The sequence below is a fragment of the Pelophylax lessonae genome, assembly GCF_965119305.1.
Source record: "Pelophylax lessonae genome assembly, chromosome: 9".
NCBI lineage: Eukaryota > Metazoa > Chordata > Amphibia > Anura > Ranidae > Pelophylax > Pelophylax lessonae.
In genome coordinates this window covers 252139406-252153560 of record NC_138776.1, presented here as the reverse complement: position 1 = coordinate 252153560, position 14155 = coordinate 252139406, and the positions used below count along the sequence as shown (strand labels likewise).

Below are 14155 nucleotides of genomic sequence, written 5' to 3'. Positions count from 1 at the left end.
AGCAATCAGCAACTTATAGCGGGACTACGATATTGCGGTGGATCAATCAGACACCTAACAGACACTTCTTTGTAAAATCACAGCGGGAGCCAACCGCCGGTGGCGCACACTCGTGCCCGATACCTGGAAGTGCAGAATCACGTATATATACATGATCCTGCACAGTGGAGCCGCCCTATAGCAGTAAATTTGCTATGGGGCGGTCAAAAATTGGTTAGGGTAAAAAACCTTCTGCCTTTAGAACTACTTGATCTCTAGAAGATTTACCCTCTTTTCATGACAAGGCCATTTTTTGCGATATAGCACTGTGATATTTTAACTGACAGTTACCCGGTCATGCAACACTCTACCCAAATGAAATGTAGGTCCTTTTTTCCCACAGATAGAGCTTTTCCTAGGCGGCCCGAGCGGAAGTGGGAGCGGGTACCTGTCAAATCTAGGTACCTGCTCCCCCCCCCCAAAATAATGACATGCCAGATGTGGCATGTCAGGGGTATATAAAGCGGAACTTCCACTTTAACTAATCAAGCTGAAGTTAGAAGCTGATTGGCTACCATGCACAGCTGCACCGGATTTTACACCCTTCAGTTTTAGTAAATCAACCCCATTGTAAAGTTGCAGTTTTCTCAAATTTGCCAGCAAAAGTGGAAATACGCTTTCAAGACGAAAATGCTAAAATATAAACTATAAATGATAGAAATTGTAGGCAATTTGAATATTTTTAACACATTTATTTATGTATAGCACATGACTAAAAGGTAAGCCATTCAGTACACAAACCCCTCCTAGAAAAGGTCCAGTGGTTGTTCTACATACAGAATACACCAAATACAGTATATGTGACTTGATATAGCTTGGCTACTAACCTGTAGCACATACAGTACAGGTAATATATTAATATATAATAGTTTCTAATACTTTCAACTTGCAGCATATAGGTCATACAGCCTAATACATTGGGACATTTCCCATAGAAAGGAATAAGTCTACCCAATCGCAACAGCTACAGTTCAAGACTACAAAGTATAATATGACCACCCCGAATAATACTAATACAGCCTATCCTACCCCAGTGGCAGCTGGTGCTCCATGGGCCAGGGGACGGCAAACAGACCACACCATACCCCTCCCCCGGACAAACCACACCAGTCCGCACACCATACCCCACCCCACCAGGCAGGCAGCATCAGCGGTGGCGGCTTCTCCTCAGTCTCCTGCGTCTCCTCCTCCTTGGCCAATGGCATGGCTTCTCCTTTCGGCCAATCAGGACAAGGGTCTGATTGGCCGAAATTACATTTACATGTTGGACTTCAAGATAATTAACATATCCTACCCCAGTGGCAGCTGGTGCTCCATGGGCCAGGGGGGGGACGGCAGACAGACCACACCATACCCCCCCCCCCCGACCAACCACACCAGCCCGCACACCATACCCCACCCCACCAGGCAGGCTGCATCGGCGGTGGCGGCTTCTCCTCAGTCTCCTGCGTCTCCTCCTCCTTGGCCAATGGCATGGCTTCTCCTTTCGGCCAATCAGGACAAGGGTCTGATTGGCCGAAATTACATTTACATGTTGGACTTCAAGATAATAAACATTCAAAAGGTGTGAAGTTGGAACTGGGGCTGCTAAATCATGTGAAAACTCTCCCCAATGTTGACACATACTGGAATTTTAGTATAAACCAATTGGGATTGAGAAATGTAAACGCTGAAGACATTCCTGTGGGATAGGCATGTTGTTTCATCCTTATTCCAGAGTCTGAAGCTGGATGATCACATGATCCACAATTGAGGAACTTGAGAGTGAAGTATGTTTGATAGGCACCAAAAGAGTTAGAGTTCAAGTCTTGTTGCCTCTACTCCATTCCCGAAGCTTAGCAATCAATATTTTTTGTGAACTGAGATGGCATGGTCTTCGTATTTGCTTGTTTTGGAGTTGGACCATTGTCTCCTGGCTACTGGTTTGTAGATCTATTGTATATGTACAGTTGGCCAAGGGACATAAAAGGAACAATTTGCATGGCTCCAACCATTATTCTATGGTTTTTTGGTCCTTATGGTTTGGATGTGTTATGGATGATAAACTTGCAGATATCATGTGTTTTACAAGGGTATTCTTTGCTTCATGCTAGTTTAGTGAAGGTCTTCTTGGGTCCTTCCAAGTTCACTTTACCAAAACCTGCATATTTCATGCAACCAATGTATTATTTGACAACAGAGAGACTTCCCTTTAACATCGAATACTGAAGTTACCGACGTGCCTGTCTCCAAAAACAGTAACATTCCAGGCATGCCTCTGGTGATAACGGTCAAGGTCGTCAGTGTTGAGTTAGCTCTTAACCTACCTTTTGGACCAGCAATCGGCTGGTGTCAGCTGATCACATGTGCAACACCATGGCAACTGTAGATCAAACAGAGGCTAAGATGGCAGCTTGCTTTGGTGTAACGCATAGAAGGGCTTCTTTTCCCTTTGCGATAAAAAAAGTACTGACTGCCAAATCCTTCACTGAGATGCTGGAGGTGGAGGTTTTGAAAGGACACAGAAAAAAACATCACAATGGCCCTTTTTATACAGATTTTTCTGCCAGAAATTCTGGCATTTTTTTCGGCCCCTAGTGTGCATGGACCCTAAAGATAATTTAGGATTTTGAGCTTCAGATGACATAAAAGTGGCAATGTAGGATTGTTTAGAAGACAGATTTTCTCTGGGTTCTTTGAAGGCAATAGGCTGTTCACATTGCACAAATAATATTCCCTAGAGCTTAGTGAATGTCCTAGGCGTGTGTAAAGGCATAACCTAATCACCCTGTGCAGTGCACATTTACGCTGCCGTCCGGGCCCCCCTCTTCTACCACTGGCTGCTGCGGGAGCTCGATACAAGATGTAATTTATCAGCTCCTTCTTTTTCTGAATAAAGACGGTGAGTGATCGGTACTGATCATACATATATATATATATATACACAAACACACGTGTATTAGCTTTAGGGTGCACACCCTGATGTAATAGTCAAGCTCTGACTTCCACCCTCACTAAACTTCACCAATCTCACTAAGCTCCGGGGTGAATTTTCTTCCCAAGTGAACAACCTATTTGCCTTCAGTAATTCCACCCATTTGGGCCTTCCAATCTGCTCAGGGTACCATGAATGCCAAGGACACAGTCCTCCCCCAAGACAGCACTAGAGCATCCAGGGCCTCTGTAATTGTCGATGGATAGTGAGCTCAACATTGGTAGAAGATGGAACTAATGGGAGAGGTTAAAGGAAACTTAAAAGAACTGAAAGACTTAACCACCTCTTGGAAAACATGCTAAAAGTTTGTTCAGTCTGTTAAATGGATTTTTGTATGAAAATTTGCACTATTTTACTTAGGCGAATGATTGATTTAATCACTTAAGCCCTGGAAGATTTTACCCCCTTCCTGACCAGGGCCTATTTTGCGATTCGGCACTGCGTGATTTTAATGGACAATTGCGCGGTCGTGTGATGCTGTACCTAAATGAATTTGACGTCCTTTTTTCCCCACAAATAGAGCTTTCTTTTGGTGGTATTTGATCACCTGTGCGATTTTTATTTTTTGCGCTATAAACAAAAAAAGAGCGTCAATTTTGCAAAAATAACAATATTTTTCACATTTTTGTATATGAAATTCCCCCCCCAAAAAAAGTAAAAATCAAAATTTTTTAACATTTTGGGCCAATTTTTTTTTTTTACCATATGTTTGGTAAAAAAAAATCGCAAAAAGCGTATTTTGATTGGTTTGCGCAAACGTTATTGCGTTTACTAACAAAGGGAAAGATTTTGTCATTTTTGTTGTTTTTTTTTTAACGCATAATGGCGGCGATCTGCGATTTTTTTTGCGGGACTTCGACATTGGGGCAGACAGATCGGACCCTTGACTGACATTTTTGACACTTTTGGGGTTACCAGTGACATTACTACAGTAATCAGTGCTATACATATGCACTGTTACTGTAAAATGACACTGGTAGTGAAGGGGTTAACTTTTTTTGAGAGGGAGGGGTTATGTGTGTCCCTGTGATTGGCTGTGGCTTGAGCTGTAAGAACAGTGATCAACTGTCCTACATAGTAGAACCGTATGATCACTATTCCTACACAGGGGAGAATGACAGGCGGCTTGTTTACATCAGCCGCCTGCCTTTCTCCCGCTGTCACAGACGATCGTGAGTGCCCAGCGGACATCGGGTCCGCCAGGCACACGCGCGGGGGGGTACCAGTGACATTACTACAGTAATCAGTGCTATACATATGCACTGTTACTGTAAAATTACACTGGCAGTGAAGGGGTTAACTATTTTTTTGAGAGGGAGGGGTTATGTGTGTCCCTAGGGGCGTGATTCTAACTGTGATTGGCTGTGGCTTGAGGTGTAGGAACAGTGATCAACGGTCCTACATAGTAGAACTGTATGATCACCATTCTTACACAGGGGAGAATGAAAGGCGGCTTTGTTTACATCAGCCGCCTGCCTTTCTCCCTCTCCACCCGACGATCGCGAGTGACCGGCGGACATCGGGTCCGCCGGTCACACGCTCGGGGGGGTCTGTGACCACATGGGAGTGGGAGCACGCCTCCACGCTCCCTAGACCCTCACGGGCTAGCGACGTAGCCCTACGTTGCTCTGCCTGTGAGGGGCTGACTGCCGACATAAATAGTCGTGCGGCGGTCGGCAAGTGGTTAAAACCTTAAGTTTCTTAAGACCACTGTAAGACATTGCATAGCTTTGGTATGGGATCTTCTGCTTAAGTGGATGGGTTGTTCTACAGGAGGGCTGGAAAAAAAAAAAAAACATGAAAATAATAATAGGCATCTCAGTGGGCACACCCATTCTTAGCTGACGAATTCAGACTTAGGAGCCTTTTGAATCTTGTGGATATTGAGATGTGACACCAGAGTAGATTTATAGGAGAACCGTTTCCCACATTCAGAACAGGAATACGGCTGAGCACCTGTGTGGACTCGCTCATGTCTAATCAAATCTGATTTATCGCTAAAGCATTTCCCACATTCGGAACATAAATGTGGGCGATCACCAGTATGGACCTTCTCATGCCTACACAGATTTGACTTGTTTTTAAAACCTTTCCCACACACCGAACATGAATATGGACTCTCACCGGTATGAATTCGCTGGTGTATGACAAGACGGGCTTTCAATGAAAAACATTTCCCGCACTCCGTACACAAATAGGGCATTAATCCCGTGTGAATTCTCTGGTGGGTAATAAGCTGCTCCTTCTGAGAAAAACTCTTATTGCATTCAGAGCATAAATACGGCTTCTCCCCCGTGTGGGTTCTCAGGTGCCTCTCGAAATCGGATTTTTGGGAAAACGATTTTCCGCATTCGGTACAGGCAAAGGGTTTGTCGCCTGTGTGGGTTTTTTGATGTCTCAGGAGAAGAAATATTTCGGAGAAACTCTTGCCGCACTCTGAGCACGGAAAGGGCTTCTCGGCCAAGTGAGTTTTCTGGTGCTTGAGGAGGAAGGCCCTCCAAGGGAAACATTTTCCACACTCGGAACAGGCAAACGGCTTCTCTCCTTTGTGAATTTTTTCATGTGTGATGAGAGATGATTTCCAGGAAAAACATTTTCCACATTCAGGACAGGAATATTGCTTCTCTGGTGAGTGACTTTCCTGGTGCAAAACAACTTGTCCTTCCTGGGTAAGACCATACTCAGAACATGAGAAGGTTTCAGCCTTTCTATGATAGTTGACGGGAGGGGAGTGCTCAGTAAATCCACCCTCACGTGTAGAGAAATCATTTGATGGATTTGCACTGGAAGGTAATGGCTGGATATTTGGGCCTACTGGGTTTTTTACTGAAGAGCTGTTTACAGCACATTTTTCCTTGTCATACTTTTTGTATCGTCCATCTAGAGAAATAAGATTTAGAGAGGAAACAGGAGTCACAAAACAAATTTTGTCTGAGAACTGCATTCCACAATCTATCATTTCAGCTTGAAAATTTGTTAAAAATTTAGAGCTTTACATGGAAAGACAAAAACTAAGCTCTCTTTACAAAATACAACTTAGACTCCTATATTGTCATTTTGTATTAAACTTTTACAATTTTAAAATATGTACATACCCTGCATTCTGCACACCCTTAAACTCTGCACTCTGTACATAGCACACCCCTAAACTCTGCATTCTGTACATAACACAGCTCTGAACCCTGCATTCTGTACACAGCGCATCCCCAAACCCTGCGCTCTGTACATAGCACAGCCCTGAACCCTGCATTCTGTAGACAACACACTCCTGAACTCTGCATTCTGTACGTAGCGCACCCTGACTTTTGCACTCTGTATGTAGCACATCCCTGAACCCTACACTCTGTACACAGCGCACCCCTGAACTCTGCGCTCTGTACACAGCTCATCCCCAAACCCTGCGCTCTGTACACAGCACACTCCTGAACTATGCACTTTGTACACAACACACCCCTGAACTATGCACTCTGTATGTAGCGCATCCCTAAACCCTGCTGTCAGAGAAACAGCCATGCTGCAACTGGCGACTCTGCCAGTACTTCCAATGGCCGCAATGGACTCAGGCCATAGACTCATTGTCAGTGAAATGGCTGTGCTGCAAACTGGCAACTTTTCCAGTACTTCCCATGGCCGCAATGGACTCAGGCCATAGACTAATTCACTGGCCTATAAAAGGGCTCTGCTCAGCCCATCAGATTGCTGGATTGTCTTCAGCTCTTCCTGTTTCCTGTGCATTGCTACTTCCTGGATTCCAGTTTGACCCGGCTTGTTCCTGACCTGTCTGCTCTCTCTCCTGGCTTTGACCCTCGGCTTCGTCTGACCATCCCTGCTCCAGTTTGGCTCTCCCGTTATCTGATCTCGGCTTGGCTCACGGACTTGCTTCCTGTCTACCTGCCCTCCAGTACCTGATCTTGGCTCCCCCACGGACTTGTCTGCTTCTGGCATTCCTAACATACCTTTGGCTTGCACCTGTTGCAGCTTCCTGTGTTTGACCCCCGGCTGGTCTTACACCTACTGCCTGGTTGTTCCTGGTTCCTCCTTGGACTGTCCGGTGTATTCCTGCCCAGCACTCTGCTAGAGACCGCCTGTCTACCATCAGGACCCTGCCGGCAACCAGTGCTTCTGTGGGCGCTACACCCTCTGTCTCAACCCCAGGGGTGTGCCGCACTCAGCCGCAAGTCACCGCCCTCACTCAGGCAGTGCAAAGACTCCAGGAGGGTTATTTGCAGTTGGAAGGTCGCCTGCAACACCTGGCCGTTTCACCTCCTACAGACTCCAATCAATCGCCTGCCAGCACCTCTTCATCCCAGTTACCACAAGGACACACTAGCTCCATGCTAGTCCCGCCTCCTGAACCACGAGTACCCACGCCTGAGCGATTTTCTGGATATCGAAAGAAGTTCAGGGCCTTTAAGAATGCCTGCTTGCTATACTTGGCTTTGCAACCCCGGACCTTTTCTCTGGACTCTGTGAAAGTGGGGTTCATCATCTCTTTGCTGTCTGAAGAACCCCAAACCTGGGCTCATAACTTAATGGAACAGAAGAGCCCTGTTCTGGACTCTGTGGACACATTCTTTGAGGCTATGGCTCAGCTTTACGACGACCCCCAGCGCACGGCCACCGCAGAGGTCGCCCTACACTCCCTGCTACAGGGCAAGCGCCCAGTGGAGGACTACACGGTTGAATTCCATAAATGGTCCGCTGACACTGATTGGAATGAGGCTGCCCTCAAGTATCAGTTTCGCCAAGGACTTTCTGAGACATTAAAAGATGAGCTGGCTCGAGTGGAGACCCCCGCTACCCTTGAGGGTCTCATACAACTCGCCATTCAACTTGATAGACGTCTGCGGGAGCGACGCTCGGAGCGTCTCCAAACATTCCGGCCTACCTGCATGCTTCCCAAGATCTCTTCTGCTCCACCTGCACCTCCTGTCTCTTCCCCCATGGGAGCATCTGAAGGGGAACCTATGCAGCTGGGCCTGGTCCGTTCCTCCCTGACTCCTGATGAGAGACTACGTCGTCGGCAGGCCAACCTATGCCTCTACTGCGGCGGGGCTGGACATTTTCTTCGGAACTGCCCCGTGAGACCCAGTAAGCCTTACTCTCAGCCCCCATTTAACTGCCGAGTTTCTGAGCTTTCGCTCTCTCACCTTATTCTCCCGGTCTCCTTACAGGTGGCGGAAGGGGAGGTCCGACTTAGAGCCATCGTTGACTCTGGGGCCTGCAGCTGTTTTCTGGACATTTCTTTGGCCAAGAGACTCCATATTTCTTATAGACCTGGCTCCAAGAATGGGAAAGCAGATGCTCTCTCCCGGATGTTTCCAGATACCCCAGAAACAGCAGAACCTGATACCATCCTTTCTGCCCATAATTTTCTCCTTATCCAGCCGGACCTGATGACGGCAATCCGCCAGGCCTCAGCCCTTTGCGTGGATCCTGAAGTACCCTCCCTGAAAAAACAGGAAGGGTTGCTGTGGCATCAGGATAAAATCTTTGCCCCTCCCCAAGTAAGACCTCAAGTTCTTAAAATATTTCATGACAGTAAACTTGCTGGGCATTTTGGGGTGCGGAAGACCTCGGAGCTTATCCAACGCTCTTTTTGGTGGCCCAACCTTGGGCAGGATTGCAAGGATTACATCGACTCTTGTACCATCTGCCAACGTAACAAGGGGTCAAGTACCAAGACTTGGGGTTTGCTAAGACCACTTCCCATTCCTGAGCAACCCTGGAAAAACATATCTATGGACTTTATTGTTGAACTACCCCCTTCAGAAGGATTTTCCACCATCTTGGTGGTAGTGGATCGCCTTTCCAAAATGGCCCATTTTCTACCCATGGTTGGCACACCTTCAGCCCTGGACACAGCCAACATATTCATAAGGGAGATAGTCAGGCTACATGGCCTTCCAGACAACATTGTTTCAGATAGAGGAGTGCAATTTACCTCCAGGTTCTGGAGGGATCTCTGTAAATCCCTGTCCATTGAAGTTTCTCTTTCTTCTGCATACCATCCTCAGAGCAATGGGCAAACAGAGAGGACTAATCAAACTCTAGAACAATACTTACGATGCTTTTGCACCTGTTCCCAAGAAGACTGGGTCTCGCTCCTCCCCTGTGCGGAATTTGCTTACAATAATTCTCTTCATGCATCCACCAACCAGTCCCCTTTCTGGGCAAATTATGGATTTCATCCCTCCTTTCTGCCTAACACCCTTCCGGAAGCATCAGTTCCTGCTGTCCAAGATCGGATCAGCTTCATTCAAACCAACTATCAAACCCTACAGGAAGCCATGCGTAAAGCCCAGGAGGACTATAAACGGTTTCATGACTGTAAAAGAAAGAAGGGTCCGAATCTCAAGATTGGAGACAAAGTCTGGCTGTCAGCCTTGAACCTTAAACTCTCATGCCCATCCAAGAAGCTCGGGCCAAGGTTCATTGGTCCGTTTGAAGTCAAGAGGGTGATCAATCCTGTGGCTTTTGAGCTGGCACTTCCCGACTCCTTTAAGGTACACCCAGTTTTCCACATCTCCTTGCTCAAACCAGTTGTCCCCAGTCCATTTCCTGGGAGAGACGAGCTACCTCCACCTCCTGTCTCAATCGAAGGGGAGACGGAATTTGAAGTTGAGTCCATACTGGATTGCCGAAAGAAAGGGAGACAAACTCAGTATCTTATTAAATGGAAAGGTTACCCCCCTGAAGACAATTCCTGGGAACCCGCTAGTAACCTGCATGCCCCCAGGCTGGTACAGGAATTCCACAGGAGATTCCCGGGAAGCGTGGCCCGGTTGGGCATCCGGAGGCTGCCCCTCGGGGGGGGCACTGTCAGAGAAACAGCCATGCTGCAACTGGCGACTCTGCCAGTACTTCCAATGGCCGCAATGGACTCAGGCCATAGACTCATTGTCAGTGAAATGGCTGTGCTGCAAACTGGCAACTTTTCCAGTACTTCCCATGGCCGCAATGGACTCAGGCCATAGACTAATTCACTGGCCTATAAAAGGGCTCTGCTCAGCCCATCAGATTGCTGGATTGTCTTCAGCTCTTCCTGTTTCCTGTGCATTGCTACTTCCTGGATTCCAGTTTGACCCGGCTTGTTCCTGACCTGTCTGCTCTCTCTCCTGGCTTTGACCCTCGGCTTCGTCTGACCATCCCTGCTCCAGTTTGGCTCTCCCGTTATCTGATCTCGGCTTGGCTCACGGACTTGCTTCCTGTCTACCTGCCCTCCAGTACCTGATCTTGGCTCCCCCACGGACTTGTCTGCTTCTGGCATTCCTAACATACCTTTGGCTTGCACCTGTTGCAGCTTCCTGTGTTTGACCCCCGGCTGGTCTTACACCTACTGCCTGGTTGTTCCTGGTTCCTCCTTGGACTGTGTATTCCTGCCCAGCACTCTGCTAGAGACCGCCTGTCTACCATCAGGACCCTGCCGGCAACCAGTGCTTCTGTGGGCGCTACACCCTCTGTCTCAACCCCAGGGGTGTGCCGCACTCAGCCGCAAGGGGAGCCCTCTCTGCATCTCGGCCTCGGATCAGGTACGTGACACCTGCACTCTGAACATAATGCACCTCTGAACTCTGTAAACAGTGCACCTCTGAACTCTGCATTCTGTACACAGCGCATCCCCACACCCTGTGCTCTGTACACAGCACACTCTGGAACTATGCACTTTGTACACAACACACCCCTGAACTATGTACTCTGCATATAGCGCATCCCTAAACCCTGCACTCTGTACATAATGCACCTCTGAATTCTGTAAATAGTGCACCCCTAAACCCTGCATTTTGTACTTAATACACTCCTGACCTTTGCACTCTCTACATAGCGCACTACTCAACTCTGCACTCTGTATGTAGCCTAATCCTGCACTCTGTACATAGCGCACCCCTAAACCCTGCACTCTGTACATAATGCACGTCTGAACTCTGTAAACAGTGCACCTCTGAACCCTGCATTCTGTACATAATACAATCCTGACCTTTGCACTCTCTATGCAGCGCACTACTCAACTCTGCACTCTATATGTAGCCTAATCCTGCACTCTGTACATAGCGCACCCCTAAACCCTGCACTCTGTATGTAGTGCACTTCCGAACTCTTCACTCTGTACGTAGCATAATCCTGCACTCTGTATGTAGCACACACCTGAACCCTGCACTCTGTATGTAGAGCACCCCCCACCCCAAGCCCTGCATTCTGTTTATTAATAAGGAAAGCTCAGAGATTAGTGTGCATTGTGAGTCAACACCCCTGAATTATAAGAGGAAAAATTGGAATCCCCCCGTGTGTTGGGACTTTAAAGGCTCAAAAGTGGTATCATAAAATATATTTTTAATATACGGTAGTATTCATTGATTTTTACTAAATTGTTTTTTTATCCTACCTAGGAGGAGCATCTTGTGAGTACATCACCAATGCCTGTGCTTAGCTCACCTATTCTCTGTTTTTGGATATGTTATTTTTCAATGTTCTAAGATGTTTGATAATGTATTATAGATCATAAAACATGACTTGCAGAGTCTACCCTGAAGAAGGAGCTAATTTGACTCTGAAATGCTCTGGATATTTTCTCTGCATGTACAATTCATGTGACGTGCAAAGACTACTGTATTGTATGACTTTATGCTTACTCCAATATTTTTTGCCATTTTATGTATGTACAGTTCTATCTTTTTGAGGATACTATAATCAAAATATATTTTATTATACCACTTTTGAGCCTTTAAAGTCCCAACATATGGGGGGGACTCCAATTTTTCCTATTGCATTCTGTTTATAGTGCAGCCCTGAACCCCCCACATTCTGTATATAACACACTCCTGAACTCTGCGCGTAGCGCACCCTGACCTCTGCACTCATAGCGCACTACTTAACTCTGCACTCTGTACGTAGCGACCCCTAAACCCTGCCCTCTGTATGTAACGCACTTCTGAACTCTGCAGATAGGGCCAGGGACTATTCATAGGATTCAGATATATTGGGCAGACTAGATGGGCCAAATGGTTCTTATCTGCCGACACATTCTATGTTTCTATGTTTGCACTCTGTACGTAGCGACCCCTAAACCCTGCACTCTGTATGTAAAGCACTTCTGAACTCTGCACTCTGTACGTAGTGCAATCCTGAACTTTGCTCTCTGTACATAATGCACTCCTGAACCCTGCACTCTGTATGTAGAACACCCCAGATACAACCTGCCCTTTCAGTGCAACAATACTGCTTATGTGGTTCTTGATTAAAATTGAGTTTGACATTACTGTCTACTGACAGAGGAGGGGGAGAAGAAGAGATTGTTGTAGTGACTGAACAAGGAGAATCTGGGACTCTTCTCTGGATTTACTGTTTATTACTCACCTGTGCTGATCTCTGGAGGAACTTCCTCTTCCTTACACGGTTTATCACCCCTCACATTTGGTTCTTCTTCTTCCTCTTTAACTTCTGTTTTACAATCCATCTGGTTTACCTTCAATGTAACCCACACAAGAATAAAACTTAATTATTTACCTAGCGTTCCAATGAAAGTAAAAGCTGTATTGCTGTAATAATGATTACATGGTAAGAACTGAAATAAAGTAAAACACATATAGTTGGGGGGAGTACCGCGCTTTAAAGTGCTTAATACAACATAGATAAAATTATATACATATGTGAAAAAGTGTAAAAGTGCTTCTAAAATATATTATTCAAAAATTATGTGTCTCAATGTGTAAAATAAATACAATCCGATATAAATCCTTCAATTAATATAATAGGTGATAAAATGGACTAAACTAAAATTCATCTTAATAAAACCAACTATATCAATACACTATATAGTGAAAAAAAGTTATAAATCAGTGATCTTTTCAAAATTAAATAATGTGCTCATAATTGGATTCATAATTCATAATGGATTCATAATGGTACATATATGCCAATAAGGAGGAAGGAACAGCATACTGAGGCATACAACTTAAGGCTCTTTTTAAGGAGCAGTGAGGTGAGCGCTTAGGACACCTAGTGGGCACCGCACGAAAGAGCACCTGCATGCCAAATTTGGATAAAGAAGATTTTGTGGATCACTATATATTTATATAATTATTTTAAGGACACTTCAGCACTTTATTGGATATCACCTATTTAGAGCACATTATTTAATTTTGAAAAGATCACTGATTTATAACTTTTTTTCACTATATAGTGTATTGATATAGTTGGTTTTATTAAGATGAATTTTAGTTTAGTCCATTTTATCACCTATTATATTAATTGAAGGATTTATATCGGATTGTATTTATTTTACACATTGAGACACATAATTTTTGAATAATATATTTTAGAAGCACTTTTACACTTTTTCACATATGTATATAATTTTATCTATGTTGTATTAAGCACTTTAAAGCGCGGTACTCCCCCCAACTATATTTATCTGAATTGTGTAGGTTACCAATTTTAGTACCTGCGGCATTAAAGGTGTTATATTATATTGTAGACAACAATTAGAGAGACAGCGCGAGAATTTCACCAACCCTTTATATCCAAAGTAAAACACATACTTCTACCAAATATGCTGAGAAACTCATGTCATAACAAGTTTTACTCTTGTACTGAACATTTTGGGTGTTCTCCCACCTTGGTCTAAAGAGTAAAGTGAACAATAAAACGAGCTTCACCCTCTCTATTTGTCCTGTTTATCATTAACATTGAAAGTGAAAGTAAAAGAAAATCCCAAATTTTGGGTTGTCCCTAGGAAAGTCCCCAGGAAAGTAATAGAGGTAAAATCTTTCAATAGGGACACTGGTTCTGATGACCTGGGGGTCCCCAAGGAATTCCCTTAATTTGCAGGGATTTCCTCTCACTTCCTGTTTTGTCTATGGGACAGGAAGTGAAGGGGAATCTCCACAATGGGACACAGATGGTGAAAAAAAAAAAAAATTGACAGGGGTTATAACCATCCCTTGCTCTATCCAAAATGAAAAAAAAAAGTTTTGACTATAGTTCTACTTTAAGAGAAGCTCTACTCCAAATGCATTGCAGTAAAAATTAAGCAAAGCACAAAGGTTGCAGCACCTACGTTTTGTTCCTTAAACCAATGGGGCAGGGTGACCCTTAACAGTTGCTGTAATTTATGGGTTAGTATAGGTAGGTGGCATTACATTT

The 14155-nt window shown here is 45.1% G+C and overlaps 3 protein-coding genes across 3 annotated transcripts in view; 1 reads left to right on the top strand and 2 right to left on the bottom strand.

Moving 5' to 3' along the window:
• The window catches only part of LOC309564368 (uncharacterized protein), a 770106-nt gene that overhangs the window by 413108 nt on the left and 342843 nt on the right, over positions 1–14155 (bottom strand). The gene's annotated exons all lie outside the window — the stretch shown is intronic.
• LOC309562829 (uncharacterized protein) overlaps positions 1–14155 on the top strand; it is a 51925-nt gene that overhangs the window by 17425 nt on the left and 20345 nt on the right. The window lies entirely within an intron of this gene.
• LOC309562800 (uncharacterized protein) lies at positions 3015–12483 on the bottom strand. Its single transcript, XM_082267106.1, has 3 exons — positions 12368–12483; positions 4705–5893; positions 3015–3393 (listed from the first exon to the last, which is right to left on the bottom strand). Exons 1-2 carry the CDS (start codon positions 12465–12467, stop codon positions 4851–4853), a joined length of 1143 nt encoding a protein of 380 aa, XP_082123232.1. The 5' UTR covers positions 12468–12483; the 3' UTR covers positions 3015–3393; positions 4705–4850.